Source organism: Oryctolagus cuniculus, chromosome 1 (genome assembly GCF_964237555.1).
Source record: "Oryctolagus cuniculus chromosome 1, mOryCun1.1, whole genome shotgun sequence".
Taxonomy (NCBI): Eukaryota; Metazoa; Chordata; class Mammalia; order Lagomorpha; family Leporidae; genus Oryctolagus; species Oryctolagus cuniculus.
In genome coordinates, this window is record NC_091432.1 from 77,452,738 (window position 1) to 77,474,613 (window position 21,876).

The window sequence follows — 21,876 nt, forward strand, 5'->3', positions numbered from 1 at the left end:
TATCATGTTACCTCACAGGGTTTTCTAAGAATCTAGTAAAGTGATGGCTGTAAAGCGTACTTAACTGTTAAGACAAACGTCAGAAACACTTCGCGCCAGCATTGTATTTGCAAATTTGGGATCCGGACTATCAGCCGCCAACATGCGGCTAATTCCCCTCCCAGAACCGGCGCACGCCCCTCTGGGACTCGTAGTTTTACACCGCATTGTCCCGCCTTTCCCGCCCCACCTCGCAAGCGGAAGTGGCCGGAAGTCCCGGAAGTAGTAGTCGCCGTAGCGGCATGCTGGGTAGGGAGGGAGGGTCAGAGGTCGTCGGGGCAGACGGCGTTCTTGCCGCTGGCCCAGTCGCTATGTAGTGGAGAGGCAGGCTCCCTCCTGCAAGTTCTGGAAGGTTCTTGGGCTCGATTAGGGCAGAATCTCCAGGACTCTTAGTCGTCGGCATCAAGACCTTGCCGGCTGAGCAGTGCCGCCGCCGACGCCATGTTTGGCTGCTTGGTGGCGGGGAGGCTGGTGAGGATGGGGCTGGTGGTGTCAAGAAGAGGTCAGGAGGGTGAGGGCGAAGCCTAGGGCCGGGAGATGGGGTTGCGGAGTGCGTTGCTGCTAGGGATGCGGTGAAACCACTCGCGGTCTACTTTTTTGGCTGTGTACGGATGGAGAACAGGACTTTGGGATGCTCTAATTTACCCAACTCTGTGCAGATTGGTTTGAGTAGTAGCATTATTAACTGCCATTTATTGAGTATGCATTTTGTAACAACTGCTGGGCCTAGTGCCATGCATGCCTGTCTTCAGTTGTTTTAGTAATTTGTGTAGCTCTTGACAGCTCAGATTTAACCCTCATAACCTGTGAGAAGGTCTTTATCGTTCCCATTTTGCAGTTGAGGAACTTCGGTTCAGTTGGCAGTATATAAATGCTCTCCAGGCCCATAACGTGAGTTGTTTGTGAACCTGGGAATCCAATCTAAGCTGTACTCAAACTTCCAATGTTTTCGGGCGATGTGTATTTTAAAGACCCTTTGGAAGGACCTTAGTACCAATGTACTTAATGTAATTTGAAGTTAGCTTGGGGAAAAACCCGAAACTTAGGTGTGAGCCGTATCTGAGATGCCCGGAGAATGATGCCAGCAAAATGGTTTGTAATTGGTCAGAAGAGATAACCAGCCTTGCTGGATTGTTAGAATTCAGTGAGATCAGCACCTGGAATTGTTTAGCAACAAACTGGAACCAGAGTCTGGAGAGTGAATCTTGTTTCCTTAGAAACTACCCAGGCATAGTTTTCCACACCTGACTCCTTTCTCCTAGAATTCTGTCTCTTTTTAAAATTTTCTTGCTTTATTAAACGTTATAGTCTTTTTTTTTTTTATTTGTCTTTATCAGCTTTTGATTACGTGTTGTATTCTGCACAGGATTCTAAGAAATTGAAAGGAAAGTAGAGACAACTAGCTTTAGAAAGTGTGTCTCTTGAATGACTGGGAGACCCAGGTGGGGATGGTGGTAGTTGCTAATCCTGGTGAGATCATTTTGGATTGCCCTTGCTCATGATAGAGAAAAATGAAAGAGCCAACCTGGGGTGATTATGGTACTCAGATGAGTGCCATTAATGAACGATGTTATCAATAATATGTATTTATAAGAATAAAAGGCTATGGGCAATTCATGCATCTCATGTCGTCAACTAATTTGGAAAGAAATTTAGTTATAGCAACACCCATGGCTTTTTACCCAGCACCTGATTTCTATGATGTATAACTAGTAGAAGTTTCTTCAAGCCAGGACTCCTTGAAAGTGTTTGGTTCTTTATTTCTGTATGTTAGAATGCATTAATGAAAATGAAGGACAAATAGTCTTAGCAACATCTCAAAACTTAACTATTATTTTTTTCAAGTAAAATCCACGTTTGAAGTTATGAACCTAGTTTTCACTCAGAAGTTTTTCTTAAGTAGGGAGGTCCTTTTTTTTTTCTTAATGTCAAGGATTAGAATGTCATAATACAGAATTACAGATTGTTTGAAGCCTTGTACAGAATTGACACTTAAAAATATTTATTTGGCCTGATGATTATTTCAAGACTCATAAACAACATAGTTTTTCATGCTTTCTGAAGTTATATGTATGCTAAATGGTGGTAAAATTGGATTTAATACTAATAGTAGCAGTTTGACTAATTGTATTCTTTGTTTTATTCTTTACACTTAAATTGGAGGGTTTTAAACGGGTCAGAAAACTTCAGAAGAAAGAATGAGAACTTTTAAGAACATTCAACTTCAGTGTGGGATTTAATTCAGAGCAGTTGATAGTACTTTATAACTAGTTATGAAGTTATGTTGCAGTATATTTTCTCTTAAGCTTCTTTATATTAGTTGACAGTCTATTATAAAGGAAACAAGTATTTTAGTAACAACTAGCAAATAATAAGAGCAGAAATAGCAGCAGAAAATAAGTTGGAGTCTAGGTAATAGTAATTGACCATTTAGTCTTAAAAAATAATAATGGTGGGTTAAGCACTGTAGTGCAGTGGGTTAATGCCCTGGCCTTAAATGCCGGCATCCCATGTGGGAGCAGGTTCTAGTCCCAGCTGCTCCTCTTCTAATCCAGCTCTCTGCTAGGCCTGGAGAAGCAGTAGAAGATGGCTCAAGTCCTCTGCACCCACGTAAGAGACCCGGAAGAAGCTCCTGGCTCCTGGCTTTGGATTGGTGCAGCTCCAGCCGTTGCGGCCAGTTGAGGAGTGAACCAGCAGATGGAAGACCTCTCTCTGTATCTACCTCTCTAACTCTTCCAAATAAATAAATAAATAATCTTTTTTTTTTTTTTAAATTCCCTTTATAAAAAAAATGATAATGGTAATTCAGATTTGGTGTTTTGGTGATGAGAGTTACAATAGCAATTAATAAACAAGAGAAAAGATCTTATATAATTTTTACAGAATTGTATAATTCAGAATTAATACTTCTTTTAAGATTTATTTTATTTTTATTTTTTTGACAGGCAGAGTAGACAGTGAGGGACAGAGAGAAATGTCTTCCCTTTCTGTTGGTTCACCCCACAATGGGCCACCACGGCTGGCGCGCTGCGGCCAGTGTGTCGCGCCAGTCTCAAGCCAGGAGCCAGGTGCTTCTCCTGGTCTCCCATGGGGTGCAGGGCCCAAGGACCTGGGCCATCCTCCACTGCACTCCCTGGCCACAGCAGAGAGCTGGACTGGAAGAGGAGCAACTGGGACAGAATCTGGCGCCCCGACTGGGACTAGCCTGGTGTGCTGGCGCTGCAGGTGGAGGATTAGCCTAGTGAGCTGCAGCGCCGGCAAGATTTATTTTATTCGAAAGAGTTATACAGAGAGAAGGAGAGGCAGAGAGAGAGAGGTCTTCGATCTGCTGGTTCATTTCCCAGATGGCCGCAACAGCTGGAGCTGTGCTGATCAGGAGCCAGGAGCTTCCTCCAGGTCTTCCCATGTGGGTACAGGGGCCCAAGGATTTGGGTCATATTCCACTGCTTTCCCAGGCCATAGCAGAGAGCTGGATCAGAAATGGAGCAGCTGGGTCTCGAACTGGCACCATATGGGAAGCTGGCACTGCAGACGCAGGCCTTACCCACTAGGCCATAGCGCAGGCTCCATTACTTTTTGCTAATGGATGAAAATACCAATTTTCAGTAACTTTCTAAAAGTATACAAATTTTTTCCTTGAAAGTAAATTTTCTTAAACATCAAAATAAGATAATATGGTTTTATTTTATAAACTGTTTAATTCTAGAGCAGAAAATTAGTTTTTTGAAATGAATCAAGAAACTTTAGAAGTTCCCACAAGTTCAAGGTAGAATTTTTACATTTAATCAATTTAAAATAATTTTTCTTATATAAAATCAATTCTCATTCTTCCCAGTAGTTATGTTCTATAAAGAAGGTTTCTGTGACCACTAAAGTCACAGTTATATATTCTCTCTATGTATGTGTGTGGGTGTGTATGTATGAATGGTCACAGTTATAGTCTCTACACACACACATAGTTTTCTATATAGTTATCATTGCCTCAATTGGGACTTCCTACCGGCCTCTAGTTACAGCATTTTCAGTCAGCCTATAACAACCTTGTTTTAGGTGTGTTTCTATTTAGATACTTTAACATGTATTCGTGATTCATTAATATTCATGTTATGGCCAACAGCGTTAAACTCATACCTGAATAAAACATATCCAACACACTTATTTTCTCTGAAAGGCATTTATTAGCATTAGTTGGCTTAGGAATACCAAGCGGCATTTTAGCTTGGCCTTTTTGAACATCAAAATCACCAACAAAAAACAAAAAATGCCAGCAGACACGCTTAATAGAGTAAGAAAAGGGACTCGTTCATAACTATAAGAACTGAAACAAAGCAGAGCATAGCCACCTGCTACCTCACCTGGGAATGTTAATCAGGCAACTCACATTTTTTGCTGTTTTGTCCTGCAGAGTAGTTGTTGAGAGGCCACAGAAGTGAAGCAAACATTGGTTTGGGGTTACAAATAAACTTTTGTGAATAGGTAAATTCATAAATACAGAATCTGAGGATAAAGAGGATTGACTAATTGCTTCTAGATTGCTTACCCATTGTAATTACCCAAGATTCTCTACTTTGAGACTGAAGGAGAAAAGTTTGGTATTCTGAATCTTTCATTTTTCAACATTCTAAATCTGAGTAAAATCTTTTCAGGGCATGTCAGAAATAGCATATTTTTGTAAAGATTGCATTAATAAGATGATCATTTAAGGCTCAATATATCCTTTTAACTCCCCATTTACAAAATGTCTGCTTAGTAGCAAAATATTAAGAAATATTTGGATGATTATTTCAGGACTCATCAACACCATAATTTTTCATGCTTTATGAAGTTGTATGCATATAACATTTTACCTGGTATAATAACTATAGTATACTGGAAACATAACTTTCAGTAATATTTTAAGAGTTACAGGAACTCATTGAACTATTGAACTAAGACGAGTTTCTTATTTTCTAGGTGCAAACAGCTGCACAGCAAGTAGCAGAGGATAAATTTGTTTTTGACCTGCCTGACTATGAAAATATCAACCATGTTGTTGTTTTTATGCTTGGAACAATCCCATTTCCTGAAGGAATGGGAGGGTCTGTCTACTTTTCCTATCCTGATTCAAATGGAATACCAGTATGGCAACTCCTAGGATTTGTCACAAATGGGAAACCAAGTGCCATCTTCAAAATTTCAGGACTTAAATCTGGTAAGAATAATATATTGAAATAGTTTTATAATTAAACTTTTTCTTAAATATCATTATATGGAACATGGCTTTTTAAACTTCCCATTTTTTTTATTGCTGAGGTAACATGCCTTTTTTTTTTTTTTTTCCCAAAATTAAAAGATACAGAAGCAATTGAAAAATAGTGAAATATTTTTTGTGGCTCCTCACTCTTGCCCTCTGGTGATGGAGAGAGCCACTCATGTATAGATGTCTGTATGGTATTAACTTGTATAAAGAGATTATTTTATTAGTGTGTGTTTTAATAAATAATGAGAAGAATCTTCTTATAATTTATAATATACATCTGTGTTTTAAGTGCAGAGATGAACCAGGTAGACTTACATGGGGAATAGATTGGGAGTGCTTCTTTTCTTCCATTAAGATTTTTGAATTCTTGGAATTGAATGCTCCAATGTTTTTCCTTTGGTTCTGTTGAAATAGCAGGCACATATCCTTACTTTCATACTTTTTTGTGAAGAAATAGAGGGGACGAAAACAAGATAAGGTGCCATTTACTTCCATTAAATCTCTGATTCCCTTGAAAACCTAGATGAAGACAGACATGAAAATTCTTAAAATATACATTCTGCTAGAAATTGTCTATGAAGTCCAAGGAAAAATTTTATATAGGCAGCATGTATATAGCATGTTTATATATCATGGTTAACAAACATTTGGGTGTCTACTGTGAGGATTTAAAGATAATGGTTAAGTTCTTGCCTGAGCTGACTTACATTCTTATAGAAGATAGTTCTGCGGACTAGTGTTCAGAAGAGTGAAAAGAATTGGTGCATGTACAAAGTGCTGAGAGAATAGAAAAGGAAGCAATTAATCCTTAAGTCGGTTGGGGAAGGTTTCTTGGAGGAGATGACATTGGAGCTCTTGGGAAGTCAAATAAGAGTTTGTCAGGACTGTGAGAGCTACTGTGCGTTCTTCTCTAAGTAGGTAATAGGGGTATTGGGCAGGAGTTTGAAAGCATGATGTGCTCAGAATGGCACAAGGCGCAGAGTGTGTATGGGAAGGATAGACGTGGATCTGTAATGTTCTATGCACAACACTGATTCAGTTGATATTTAATAGGTCACTGATTTAAAAAAAATTAATTTGAGTGACAGCGAGAGAGAGGCACATGCATACATACACAGACAGGGAGATCCCATCCACTGGATCACTCCCCAAATATCTGTAATGCCCAGGGCTGGGCCAGGCCAAAAGCAGGAATTCAATTCAGGTCTCCTGTTTGGGTAACAGGAACAAAATTACCTGAGCCATTACCTGCTTCTCCCAGGATGCACACCAGAAAGAAGCTGGAATCGGCAGCAGAGCTAGGATTTGAACCTAGGCACTCTGTTTTGGATGTAGGTGTCTTAAGCAGCTTATTAACCATCAAGCATAAGGACTGGCCAGTTCAATAATTTTTTTTTTTTTTTTTTTGACAGGCAGAGTGGACAGTGAGAGAGAGAGACAGAGAGAAAGGTCTTCCTTTGCCGTTGGTTCACCCTCCAATGGCCACCATGGCCGGTGCGCTGTGGCCGGCGCACCGTGCCTATCCGAAGGCAGGAGCCAGGTGCTTCTCCTGGTCTCCCATGGGGTGCAGGGCCCAAGCACTTGGGCCATCCTCCACTGCAGTCCCTGGCCACAGCAGAGAGCTGGCCTGGAAGAGGGGCAACCGGGACAGAATCCGGCGCCCCGACCGGGACTAGAACCCTGTGTGCCGGCGCTGCAAGGCGGAGGATTAGCCTACTGAGCCACGGTGCCGGCCCAGTTCAATAATTTTTAACATGCTTAGATTACAGACCTGTTTGATAGTATTATGAAAAAAAGTTAACATAATGTAAATGCTGAAAATCTATTTCTACTCTGATGCCCATTCATGTATCCTTCCCCCAAAAGAACTTTACTACAGTAGGTATACAGGAGCTAGTGAATAATAATTGATTTTTAGGCTGAGGACTCTGAATAATGAACTAGAGTAGTTCTGGCTGGATGGTAGACTGTTTTATTTGGAGTCCTACAAGAAGATATTAGAGATAACAACAGTTAAAGCTAAGAGTTAGAGTTGTTTAGAATTGATTTAAAATGCTAATCTCCAGATTTGAGGGGCAGGATAAGTCCCTATAGTCTTTCTTAGTGGGAGTTCCATGAGATAATTATTCTTTACTCTAAGGCAGTGGTTCTTAAAGCCTGGTTCCCTGATCAGCATCAGCATGGTCTGGGATCTTAACTAGAAATTCAGATTACTGGAAGGACCCTAGACCTACTAAAACAGAAGTTGACTGTGCAATCTAGCAGTCTGTATTTGGTTTTAGGTATCTGTGTTGCTTGCTAAAATTTGAGAGCCTGTTCTGAACACTGTCCGCAGTATGTAATGAATTAGCGCCTTTTATGCATGATATCATCATGTTATGTAATGAATTAGTGCCTTTGATACATAATATCATCATCTTAGTTCTGAGCAGCCTTTGGGACAACTAAGTAATCACTCCCACATCACTTTTTCTCTGTGTCTGTACCTAACGGTGGACAATCTGTAAGTAGAAAAGATATGAATATATAATTCCATTTATCTAATGAAATTACTGAACAGTAAATATAGAGAAAGTAACAGAACAGCCAGTGAAAAATGTCATTTATAGCTGAATAGCATTTTAATTAGGTTAGCAGACTTATCAAGAGCATTAATAGAGGCCAGAAAACAATAGGTTAGTATCTTCAGAGTGCCAACTAAAAACAAAAACTGAAAATTGTCATTCTGAAATGAAGGAAGATTAAATTATATTTTCAGAGACTTATTGAAAGAACTTCTGAAGAAAAGTTATACTTTAGAGAGGAAAATGAACCTAGAATGAGATGAAAAGGATACAAGATACAAAGTTATTAAAGGAATTAGTAAACAAGTAGACAAATCTGGACAACCTGATTGTATGAAACAGTGCAATTAAAGAACTCAAAATACAGCCAAGAATTAAATACTATTCTAGAAAATACAAGGCAAGAGGAGTAGTGATCTGAGTTAAAGTTTTCTGTGGGGGTCAGTGTTGTGGCATAGTGGGTTTAGCCACCATCTGTGACATTGGCATCCCATATGGGTGCTCTTTCGAGTCCCTGCTGTTCCACTTCAAATCTAGCTCTCTGCTAATGTGCCTGGGAAAACCGTGGAAGATGGCCCAAGTACTGGGGCTCCTGCCACCCACTTGGGAGACCCAGATGGAATTCCAGGCCCCTGATTTTGGCCTGGTCCAGCCTTGGCCATTGTGGCCATTTGGGGTGTAAACCTGTGGATATCATGCTCTCTAACTCTCTCTCTTTCTTTCTGCTTTTCAAATAAATTAAAAAAAAAAAGTTTTCTGAAGTCTAGATTCTTCACCCAGTTTCTGAAAGTTTGCAGAGAGTGATAATATTGATTCTACTTTTAAGTAATCCTGCTAAAAATTTTAAGAAAATAAGATTTACATCTTTTAATACTTAGAGTAAGTTAGAGGAAAGGTGATAGAGAAAGTAGTACATTAGAATACAGAATAGGAAGGAAAAGGGGAAAAGTAAGGGGAAAAACAGTGCTACAAATGAAAAACAATAGGATGGTAGGAATAATTTCAACTTTATCTGATATGAAAATAAATGTAAACAGACCAAGCATATAATAAAAACAGAGAGACTTCAAGGTGAGTTTTTTTTTTTTTTTTTTTTTTTTTTTGACAAGCAGAGTTAGAGAGAAAGGTCTTCCTTCCATTGGTTCACCCCCTAAATGGCTGCTATGGCCGGCGCGCTGCGCCGATCCAAAGCCAGGAGCCAGGTGCTTCCTCCTGGTCTCCCATGCGGGTATAAGGCCCAAACACTTGGGCCATTGGAGGGGTGAACCAATGGAAAAAGGAAAACATGATACTGTGTTCAATAATCCTATCTGAGGATCAAAAACATCCCCCCCCCCTCAGGTTTTGGGATATTTGCATTGGCTTCCCAGCTAAAGATCAGTAATTTGAGAATTTGAAATCTAAAATTCTCCAGAATCTCAAGTTGATGTTCAAAAGTTTGGGTTAGGAATGCTCAATCTGTTACCATACCTGAAATCAGATAGTAATTATTCAGTATTAAATAGTATATCTAGGATTACTATTCAAATTTCCAGTGGTCTTAAAATTTTATGTTTATTTGAAGTTCTAAAATACTTGAATCAATATCCTTGTAAGAATCCTTTATTGCAATTGATGAATCTCTCAAGTATCTTTTAGAAAAGTTAAAAGCTTAATTGTTTCCAAGATGGATTTACAGATTTGATCAGTTTGTTGATATTAAATTTTTTTGGTGTGTCATATAGAAGGTGGTATGTTCTTCCATTAGATAGCACATATTTGGGTATCTCTTACGAACACAGCAGCCATTTATATATAGTGTCTAGATCAGTTAATTCATTAGAGGTTCAAAATGATGGTATTCTAATTTTGTTTATTGTAAAGAGAAACCTGCACATTTACTGTTTGGTTTTTCAGGGGTATAATTATAAGAAAGATGGGATAAATGTGTGATTCTTTCTGTATGAGGATTAGAAAATGAATTGATTCCATAGCACCTTCCAAACATTGATTTTTAAAAAGAATTATGAAGTCATGCATATATGCTTGTGTATATGTGATTGATGTCTGATGTACTTTAACCATTATTATACAGTCAAAACCTATTGAATCCAATATTTTTCATTTTCCTTTTTAAGCAGACTGATATTTCGTGGTTTTTGTCTTAAGAAATCTGGTTATGAGTAGATTTTAATAGCTTTATGTAGGTGTGATACACAATAAATTGCACATATTTAAGTGTACAGTCTAAATTTTGATACGTGTACACATTTGTGAAATTATCATCACAATCAAGATAGTGAATGTGTGTCTCAGCCCTGAAAGTTTCCTGGTACTCCTTTGTAACCATCTCTCTTATTTCCTTCCCCACTGTTGGGAAACAGTGAACTGCTTTCTGTCATTGTGAAATAGTTGGCTTTTCCTAGAGTTTTGTATAAAAGAAATCATACAGTGTCGCTCCCCCTCTTCATGGAGGAACGACACTAAACCCTGCCTAGGCTTCCTATCCGAGTCACGGCACCATTATGTCGCTCCCCCTCTTCGTGGAGGAACGACACAGGACCCTGCGCTGTTCTTTTGTCTGCTCGGCCCTCCCCAGGTTTGCTGCTGGTTCTTCCCGGGTTGGCTACCGACCCTTCCACCTCCGTGGAAGGGCGGTTCCCCCTGCCACTTTCCCCACTTCCGCGGGGGAGCGGCACACCGCCGGCCGGCTCTCTGGGGGCTGCACAGGTGTTCCTTCAGATAGATGTTCCCCTTAGATGTTCCTGGTGCATGTTGTCTCTCTCCTCCTTTATAGTCCTCTTCCACCAATCCCAACTCTGCTACCCACACGCCGAGTACGCTGCTCTCCTCCAATCAGGAGCAGGTCCTACAGTTTATTGGTTGAACTGGAGGCAGCTGAGTAGAAGCTGTTTCCTCCTCTCCCAGTGCCATATTGTGGGAGAGCAGATGCATAGAATAAGTCTTAATTCCAGTAACTTAGTCTAGTCCGAGTTGCTCCCCACAATACAGTATGTGCCTTTATTACTTGGTTTCTTTTATTCAGCATGACTGTTTTTAGAGTGATCTAATAAGCTCATTTCTTTTTTGCTGCTGAGTAGTATTCCATTTAATAGGAATGAAAGTACTTAGTTGTATCATGTGGTACTTGAATGTTTTCAAGAAACTGCCAGACTGTCTTCTACCTAGGTTGATGTATTTTACATTTCAGTCAACAGTGTCTGAAAGTTCCAGTCCCTTCCCATCCTTGTCTAGTTGAGAACAAAGAATTATAAGGATTAAAATCAGCGAGGCAAAAAATTCAAGCAGTCTTGTTTTTCAAGATTGATTTATTTAAAAAGCAGAGTTACAGGGGCAGAGAGAGAGAGAGAGAGATCTTCCATCCATTGGTTCATTCCCCAAATGGCTGCAGTGGCAGGGACTGGGTTGGGCTGGAGCCAGGAGCCAAGAGCTTCCACCAGGTCTTCCATGTGGGTGCAGGGGACCAAGCATTTGGACTGTCTTCTGCTGCTTTCCCAGATACATGAGCAGGGAGCATGTTAGAAAGTGGAGCAACGAGAACTCGAATGGGCACCCCCATGGGATGTCAGCAGTTGCAAGCAGTAGCATAACCCGCTATGCTATAATGCTAGCCCCTGGGCATATTTTCAAGTATTTATTTGCTGTCTATCTTCCTTGGTGAATGTTCAAATCTTTTGCCTTTTTTTTTTTAACTGAGTTGTTTTCTTACAAAGTTTTGAGAGTTCTCTAGGTATTCTCCGTACAAGTTCTCTATCACATATGAAACTTGAAAAAATTTTTTCCCTGTCTCAGTCTAATCCATTAATGATCTTTTGTAGAAGTTTTTATGGTGAGGAAGTCCAATTTTTTAATTTTATTTTTTTTAAAGGTTTATTTATTTATTTGAAAGGTAGAGTTACACAAAGAGACAAAGAGCAAGGTCTTCTTCCATCCACTGGTTCACTCCCCAGATGGCTGCACTGGAAACCAGGAACTCCATCTGGGTCTCTCATGGGGCTGACAGAACTTAGGCCGTCATCTGCTGCTTTCCCAGGGACCTCAGCAGAGAGCTGGATCAGAAATGAAACAGCCAGGAGTCAAACCAGTGCCCATATGGGATGCTGGCATTGTAGGTGGTAGCACCTTAACCTGCTGCACAACATTGCCGGCCCCCAAAATTTTCTTTTCTGGATTGTGCTTTTGATGTTATGACTAAGAAATTTTGCCTAGCTCGAGGTTGCAAAGATTTACCCTTAGAGGTTTTAGCATTTTAGATTTTACATGTGTTTCTGGGATCCAATTTGAATTAAATTTTGAATTTGGTATAAGGTATGAATCAAAATTCTCTTTTTCTCTTAACCAGTGAATATCCAGTGTTTTCAGTACTATTGAAAAGATAGGGGCCGGCTCTGTAGCATAGTGGGTTAAAGCGCTGGCCTGAAGCGCCAGCTTCCCATATGGGCTCTGGTTCTAGTCCCGGCTGCTCCTCTTCTGATCCAGCTCTCTGCTGTGGCCTGGGGAGGCAGTAGATATCTCAACTCGTTGGGCCCCTGCACCCACGTGGGAGACCTGGAAGAAGCTCCTGGCTCCTGGCTTCGGATAGGCGCAGGCCTGGCCATTACGGCCATCTGGAGAGTGAACCAGCAGATGGAAGACTTCTCTCTCTCTGTCTCTACCTCTCTCTGTAATTCTGTCTTTCAAATAAATAAAATAAATCTTAAAAAAAAAAAAAAAGACAAAGTCATGAACACATTTTTGTGTATCTATTATCAAATACCTTTATTTTATATTCTATTGGAAGCTCTCAGACTGCTTTAAGGTAAAATATAAACACATATAAATCATTATTTATGTATTAGAAAAGAAATACTTGGAAGTAGGTACCTTTATATAGTTTTTTTAAAGAGTGAACCACTAAGTGGTAAATATTTGATAATCAGCAATATAGGAAAAGGAGCAACTAATATAGAAGAGAAAAAGATGCTGTTTTTCAGAAGCCTGTAGGACATGATAATAGTGCCTCAAGTATAAAGTGGTTTTGTTTTATTTGACTACAAATTGGCTGTTGACCTTAAACATAATTGGGAAGTGTAGAATTCAGGATTATTTTGTACCTACACTCATGCATTGATTATAGTAACTATTGGAATATTTCATACTGGTCAATAGATCAGGAGACATTGGTTGTTTCTGAAGACATAACTGTTAAATTACCTATTTAATTGTGCCCATTTTACCCTTTTGCCACAGCTTTGCCCACATTTTTTTTTATTTTTTTAACTTTTATTTAATGAATATAAATTTCCAAAGTACAGCTTATGGATTACAACGGCTTCCCCGCAAAAAAACTTCCCTCCCACCCACAACCCTCCCCTTTCCCGCTCCCTCTCCCCTTCCATTCACATCAAGATTCATTTTCAATTCTCTTTATATACAGAAGATCAGTTTAGTATATATTAAGTAAAGATTTCAACAGTTTGCACCCACATAGACACACAAAGTGAAAAATACTGTTTCAGTACTAGTTATAGCATTAAATCACAATGTACAGCACATTAAGGACAGAGATTCTACATGAGGAGTAAGTGCACAGTGACTCCTGTTGTTGACTTAACAAATTGACACTCTTGTTTATGGCATCAGTAATCAATCACCCTAGGCTCTTGTCATGAGTTGCCAAGGCTATGGAAGCCTTCTGAGTTCACCGACTCTGATCATATTTAGACAAGGTCATAGTCAAGGTGGAAGTTCTAGAGTAATTTTAGTTTCTAATAAGTGGGGTATCAAAAAGGAGACATTAGAAGCCTACAGGCAGAAAAAAATCAATGTACAGATAGATTTGCCCTTGATAAAGGAACTTCAAGGAGAAATCAGAAAGCATTGATAGTGCTGTGGTTTTTAGTGAATAGTTCTTTTTTATTTATTTTTTTATTTAGTAAATATAAATTTTCAAAGTACAGTTAATGGATTACAATGGCTTCCCCCCCATAATTTCCCTCCCACTCACACCCCTCCCATCTTCTACTCCCTCTCCCATTCCATTCACATCAAGATTCATTTTCAATTCTCTTTATATACAGAAGATCGATTCAGTATATATTAAGTAAAGATTTCAACAGTTTGCACCCACACAGAAACACAAAGTGTAAAATACTGTTTCAGTACTAGTTATAGCATTACTTCACATTGGACAACACAATAAGGACAGATCCCACATGAGAAGTAAGTACACTGTGACTCCTGTTGTTGACTTCACAATTTGACACTCTTGTTTATGGTGTCAGTAATCTCCCTAGTCTCTAGTCATGGGAAGCCTTTTGAATTCGCCGACTTCAATCTTATTCCGACAGGGTCATAGTCAAAGTGGAAGTTCTCTCCTCCCTTGAGAGGAAGGTACCTCCTTCTTTGATGGCCCCATTCTTTCCACTGGGATCTCACTCACAGAGATCTTCCATTTAGGTCTTCCTTTTTTTTTCCAGGGTGTCTTGGCTTTCCATGCCTAAAATACTCTCATGGGCTCTTCAGCCATATCCGAATGCCTTAAGTTGCCCACATTTTGAATTGCAGTTGGGGCACAGCATTCCTTTTCATTTGTGATGAACACTATATTCCATGCAGTAGGTGCTTTGAGAAGGGTGAACAGTCTCCTGTCATTTTGGCACTGCCTTTGTCTGCGTTCCATTTTTTTCTTGTGGTACCTAAGAGCTTGGGGAGGCACTTCAATATCATACAAACTTGGACCATTTCCTTATTGTGTTATTTCATTCAATCTGGAGAAAAGCCAACAATCAGAAATGAGTTAATTATATCAATGTTAATGGTGTTTTTCACAGGACTAGAAAAAACATTTTAAAATTCATATTCACAAATTCACAAAATATCATTAGTAATGAAGGCAGTGCAGAACAAAAAGAACCACGCAGGAAGCATTATGCTATTTGACCATGAAGTAAAGTACAAAGCCATTGTAATCAAAACGGCACGATATCAGCTTAAAAAGAAACACATAGACCAGTGGAAGAAAATAGAGAACCTAAACGTAAACCTACAAATCCACAGCCAACTGATGTTTGACAAAGGTGCTAAGTGCACCCATTGGAGAAAGGACCATCTCTTTGATAAATGATGCTGGGAAAATTAGATATCAATGTACAGAGGAATGAAACTGGACCCCTATCCATTACTGTATATAAAAGTCAACTGAAAATGGGTTACAGACTTAAATGTAAGATTGGAAATTATGAAACTACTAGAAGAGAACAGTGCATTGGAATGGGCAAGGATTTTTTAGATAAGACTCCAGAAACACAGGAGGCAAAAACAAAAGGAAAACAAATGGGATTTTATTAAGCTAAGAAGCTTCTGTACAGCAAAGGAAGTAGTCAACAGAATGAGGAGACAGTCTACAGGATGGGAGAAAATATTTGCAAACTATACATCCAATAATGGATTGAGATCCAGAATATATAAGGAACCCAGTAGCAAAAAAAAAAAAAAAAAAAAAAAAAAAAGCCCAAAAACCAAAATACAGGTAATAAACTTAAATAGACATTTCTTTAAAGAAAACAAAAATGGCCAATAGGTATATGAAAAATGCTTTATCTCTAAACAGAGCAATACACAATCAGGATCACAGTAAGGGCTGGCAAGGACATGGAGAAAAGGCAACCCTAATACACTTCTGGTGGGAATGTAAATTATCACAGCCATTATAGAAAACAGTATGGTGGATTCGTAAAAAATGAACACAACTGCTATGTGGTTCTGGTAACCCCGACTAGTTATGTATCCAAAACATAAGTCAGTGTGTGTCAAAAACACATCTGCACTCTGATGTTTGTTACAGCACTATTGATAGTAGCCAAGAAATGGAATCACCTAAGTGTATGTCAGTTGATGATTGGCTAACAAAAATTTGATATACACACACAAGGGAATGCCATAAAAGGACAAAATTGTCATTTATAACAATCTGGATGGAACTGACATGTAACATGAGTCAGGCACAAAAAGATGTATATCACATGATCACACGTGTAGAATCTTAAAAAAGTTGATTTCTTGGAAATTGGTAGCACGATAATCGTTACTAGAAGCTAGGTAGGGTATACAGAAGGGAGGAGTGGGGGAAGAATCACATAGTAGTTAGTTACCAAGTTACAGTTAAATAGGAGAAATAAATTCTGGTATTCTGTTGCACAGTGGTGACTTTAACAGTTATATACTGATATATTTAGAGAAAGCTAGAAGTATTGTGAATATTTTAACCATAAAAGAAATGGTGAGGAAACAGATACACTTACCCTGATTTGAACAGTACACAGTGTTCACTTGTTTTGAAAAATCACATCTACCCCATAAAAATGTAAAATTTTTCTGCCAATTAAAAAAACGAGTTAATTAATTTACTATAACCAAAACTGGAATAAAAAATTTTCATTGAGATGTACTTTCTGTTGCAGAGCGGATAAAAAATATAAAACCAACCCCAGAATAATTCCTGATCTAATATGGTAAAATGGGTTTATTTATTTATTTTTTTTTTTGACAGGCAGAGTGGACAGTGAGAGAGAGAGAGACAGAGAGAAAGGTCTTCCTTTGCCGTTGGTTCACCCTCCAATGGCCGCCGCGGCCGGGGCACTGCGCTGATCCGATGGCAGGAGCCAGGTACTTTTCCTGGTCTCCCATGGGGTGCAGGGCCCAAGGACTTGGGCCATCCTCCACTGCACTCCCGGGCCACAGCAGAGAGCTGGCCTGGAAGAGGGGCAACCAGGACAGAATCCCGCGCCCCGACCTGGACTAGAACCCGGTGTGCCGGCGCCACAAGGCGGAGGATTAGCCTAGTGAGCCGCGGTGCCGGCCCTGAATTTTTTTTTTTATTTGAAGGAGTTACACAGAGAGAGGAGAGGCAGAGGGAGAGAGAGAGGTCTTCCATCTGCTGGTTTACTCCCCAATTGGCTGCAACAGCTGGAGTTGCACCGTTCTGAAGCCAGGTGCTTCTTTTGGGCCTCCCCACACGGGTGCAGGGGCCCAAGGACTTGGGCCATCTTCTACTGCCTTTCCAGGTCATAGCAGAGAGCTGGATTGGAAGTGGAGCAGCCAGGTCCCCAACCGGCATCACAGCACCAGCCCCAGCATTCTTTTGATTTTTAAAAAATAATTGCTTCTTATTTACATGATAACATGGTGACTGATAGTTTTATCTGTGAAAACAAATTTTTTTAAGAATTATTTTATTTATTTGAAAGAGTTACAGAGAGAGAGAGAGAGACAGAGAGGTCTTCCGCTAGTTCACTCCCCAGATGGCCACAACGGCTGGAGCTGCACCGAAGTCAGGAGCCTGGAGCTTCTTCTGGGTCTTCCACGGGGGTTCAGGGGCCCAAGGACCTGGACCGTCTTCCACTGCATTCCCAGGCCATAGCAGAGAGCTGGATCAGAAGAGGAGCAGCCAGGACTAGAACCGGCACCCATATGGGATGCCGGAGCTTCAGGCCAGGGCTTTAACCTGCCGCGCTGCAGCACCAGCCCCGAAAACAGATTTTCAAGGCAGTATTTGTGATCGTGAAACAATGCTTTATTAGAGAAAAAGCTTAAAATATTAATATTAAACATGGTAAAATCTGTTAAAATAGATGATTTTTTTTACTAAGTTTGGAACAATACCTTTTGAATGTTTGAAGAGTTAAAATTCTTTTTTAGTTTTTAAAAGATTGTATTTACATGAGAGTTACAGATGGGGGGGAGAGAGAGAGAGAGAGAGAGGTCTTCTATCCCCTAGTTCAATTCCCAGATGGCTGCAATGTCCAGAGCTGGACTGGATCTGAAACCAGGAGCTTCTTTCACGTGGGTATAAGGGCCCAAGGATTTGGGCTAGCTTCTGCGGCTTTCCCAGGCCATTAGCAGCTGGGAGCTGGATCAGAAGTGGAGCAGCCAGGACTAAAGCCAGCGCCCATATGGGATGCTGGCATTGCAGGCAGAGACTTAACCTACTGTTAAGCACTGGCCCCAAATTTCTTAATTTATATATATAAAAGAATAGACTTAGTATTTAAAAGTTGGATATATCATGAAAAGAATAGGTGGATATGTAATGAGTTGATCTTTTTTAATCTTTGAGGTGCTGTTTCGATCCTAGGGGTTTAGGTTTGATCATATTGGGCAAAACTTGCTAACTAGCACTTCAGAGTTGAGAAATTCACGAACATTTTGAAGACCTGTTATTTGGTTGGATTTCAAAATATTTTTGCACCAGAATAAACTATCTTTTAATTTCATTGTTCATGAACATTTTTTAAGTAGACTCATGTACCTTTGCGTTAGTTTTTAAGTGATTTCTACAATATGAGATGCACATCAAATATAGATTTGCTGTGAAACTAGATTTGATAAGTTTTATAGGATCTCCAGGTTTCCTTGTTTGTTCACTTAATGAAAGTTTGAATAGAATTGTTGTAGGCAGACATATAGGATAAAATTGATTAGGTTTGTGAGCTGGAAGGCCATGCCTTCACTATGCCCCTGTGTGACCTTATGCCCTACCTGACCTCACCTGTGTGCCCACTGGCCAATCAAGCTAATTAACTATTCTCCTTTGGAAGTGGTTTAAAGGCCTGGGACACGGTGGGCCCAGCCCTTTTTTATTTCCCTTGACCTTTTGCCATTGTGGGCCCTTGCTGCCCTGCATCTCCAAGGTGCATGGCCTTTGGGCCACCTGTTCCATGCTTCTTAGTCTACATGCTCCTCCATGTGGCTGGCTCCTGGTACTCAGTATGAATCCAGATTTCTTTCTTAGATAGGGCCTTCACTCTCCTATGTATTTCTTTCTTTCTTTTTTTTTTTTTTTAAAGCATTTTATTTTATTTTTTTTACAGGCAGAGTGGACAGTGAGAGAGAGAGAGAGAAAGGTCTTCCTTTGCCGTTGGTTCACCCTCCAATGGCTGCCGCGGCCGGTGCACTGCGGCCAGCGCACTGCGCCTATCTGAAGGCAGGAGCCAGGTGCTTCTCCTGGTCTCCCATGGGGTGCAGGGCCCAAGCACTTGGGCCATCCTCCACTGCACTCCCTGGCCACAGCAGAGAGCTGGCCTGGAAGAGGGGCAACCAGGACAGAATCCCGCGCCCCGACCGGGACTAGAACCCTGTGTGCCGGTGCTGTAAGGCAGAGGATTAGCCTAGTGAGCCGTGGCGCCGGCCTACTCCTATGTATTTCTCTCAATAAAAAGCTTAAAAACTTATCATGCTGCCTTGTTCATTTATGCCTGTATTCAGAATTCTCTGAATATTAGGCAGGAACCCACATAGGCTTATTAATATTGGGAATTTATTAGTAAGCACTTAGTGATATCATAATTGGCACCCCATATTCTGATATCAGAATGACAAAAATTTTAGGGCAGAGTCACATTTTTGGTGCTTTATTTTGAATTAGGGTGTTTATCTGTTTTTATCTTCATACGAAAGTTTAACATCACAACTCTTGATAGCATGTGAGAGTACCAGATAATAGGAAGCCAAAAGTTCTATTACTCATGGATATTCTGAATGTGTTTCCCTAGGGTTTCTAATTTCCATTTCCTTCAGAGTTGAGTAGCAGAGGCAAAAAGAATTATTTATTCACTTTTGTTTAAACTCAGTGTGACCCAGAGAAATATTTGATAATCAGGTCCAGGTTGTCCTAAGCATTTTCCCGTTGAACTTCATCTTTGCTTTTTTCAGTGAAGTCCTTTTACTAACTGTAACTGCTTCTCTAATGTGTCCATATCATTAATGCAAGTGATACCTGTAATTAGAATTAGGAATCTGTTTTCCACATGTACCTAAATATTTTTTCTAAGTTTATGTGAAAACTTTGGTGTTTCTTGATTTCTTTTTCCTTAAAAAAATAAGTTCTGAAATTGGTATGTAGCTTTAGGAATATCATTAAATTGTAGATGAAAAAGAAAATTGTGATTGTCCTTTCAGGATTCAGTTAGAGGGTCGACAGAACACTGATTTCCTGTGATAATAACTTAAGTATCTGTTAAACACCTGTAACACTATGAATAATGAGATTGCCAGGTAATAGTTACTTTAAGTTTTGGTTTAGGATATATCAGAAACATGAGTATAGTACCTTTTAAATTAAAGTTTAAAAATTTGTTTCTGAATTTGGAAGGGGAAAGTATTTTCTCTTACCAAATATAAATAACTAAAAAATTTATGTGTATTTATGCATGTTTATGTGCATTTAAAAGTTTATAAAAATAATATTTGTAGAGTTCATATACTATGAAGAGTTTGTTTAAACCACATCCACATAGTCTTTCATACAAAACCTTCCTTTTCTCTGTAGGTTAACTATTTGTAAAGTGTTGCAAGAGACAAAGAGGAAATGGCTCAATGCCTCAGGCAGGGAGAATTCCAGTGACATCTGCAGTGGAGAATTATATGGAGAATGGGAAACAGAAGAGGCCAAGATTGGAAGAGCAGGTGGGGGAGTAGGACATTAGGTCAGATACAATAAAAACATGTTGAGCTTTACAAATATTTCTTAATGTTTCTATAGCACTTTCCTTATATGATTGTACAATAGAAGAATAAGTAGTAGTTGCTCAAATTGCATAAGAAGGAGGGAGTATATGTTTATGTGAATGAGTAATGTGATAGTTTTATTGAATATCCTTGTTAGGAGAAAAGGCTAATGCCTTTAGAGCAACTTGGGCACCTGATTTTTTTTTTTAACCTTATTTTTTTTAGCCAATGTTCTATGAGATGGAGTGAAATTAAAAATTATTTTAGGGATTTAAGTGAACTGTATTTAAAAAATTTAAATGAGAGGAGAATTAGAAGAATAGTATAAAGAATTCTATACATTCTTTCTCATATTCATCAGTTTTTGCTACATTTTATTTATCGTTTTCTGGAGAAATTTTCTTTTAAAGGTTTATTTATTTGAAAGGCAGAGTGAGAGGAGGAGAGAGAAAGATATCTTTCATCTGCTGGTTCACTCTCCAGATGTACACAACAGCCAGGACTGGGCTGTGCTGAAGCTAGTAGCCTGGAGCTCCACTGGGGGCTCCCATATGAGTTGTGGAGGGGCCCAAGCACTAGGTACATTAACAGGGAGGGAGCTGGGTTGGAAGTAGAGCAGCTGGAATTTGAACTGCTACTCATGTGGGATGTCGTTGTCACAGATAATGGCTTAACCATCTGTGCCACAACTCAGACCCCTGATATTTTTGAGAATAAGTTACAGACGTCATGCCCTTTTATCCCTAAACATATTACTATATACTCGTATACCCTAGTGCAATAATAGTCTTTGTTACATAACTAGTTTAATGATCAAATTCAGCACATTTAACATAAATATAATACTCTTGTCTAACATATACAGTCTACAGTAAAGTTTTGCTAATTGTCCTAGTAATGCCCTTTATCACAATTCTCTTTCCATCTAGGATCTAATCAAGATCATACATTGCATTTAATTTTATACTTTTACTTTTGAACTATCATAATTGCTTAGCTTTTGTCTTTCATGACAGTAACATTATTAAAAAAACCTGCATGAATAAAGGCTTAGCACAAAAGAACTTTTAAAGAATGTTAAAATGAGCATTTTTTCCCCAAAGAAACCATTTTTTAAATGAGTACAAATTTCATAAGTACAACTTTAGGAATATAGTGATTCCTCCCATCATACTCGCACTCCCACCTCATCCTCTCCTCCTTCTCCTGTTCCCAGTCCCATTCTCTATTAAAAAAGGAAAAATCTGTTCCTTGACAGTCAAGACAAGGGCTGTTCAAGTCATTGCTTTTCAAAGTGTCAATTTCACTTCTACAGATTTCCTTTTAGGTGCTAAAATAAGCATTTTTATAAACCAACATTTAAAATTTGTTATAACTGTTCTTTTTGGGCTGTCTACCATGTTTTAGTGTTATCACTTTTAGCTTTCACTTTGTGTGCCATTTATGGTTTCATTTCATCCACTGTGGCCAGGAAGAAGCTGTTAAATTAATTCTAGTTTTGTTATAAAATAAATTAAAAAAAATCAAGGGGTAGAAAGGACAGTAAAA

At 39.3% G+C, this 21,876-nt stretch overlaps 1 protein-coding gene across 2 annotated transcripts in view; it reads left to right on the forward strand.

The window, feature by feature from the left end:
• Window positions 1–242: 242 nt before the first annotated feature.
• HIKESHI (heat shock protein nuclear import factor hikeshi) overlaps window positions 243–21,876 on the forward strand; it is a 46,325-nt gene continuing 24,691 nt past the window's right edge. The window contains exons 1-2 of one of the 2 annotated variants that reach the window (XM_002708654.5): window positions 243–510; window positions 4,993–5,230. In XM_002708654.5, coding sequence (XP_002708700.1) covers window positions 481–510; window positions 4,993–5,230 — 268 coding nt within the window. In that variant the 5' untranslated portion in view covers window positions 243–480. Of the gene's footprint in view, window positions 542–4,992; window positions 5,231–21,876 lie in introns of both variants that reach the window. The other variant, XM_051821647.2, reaches the window with a different exon arrangement.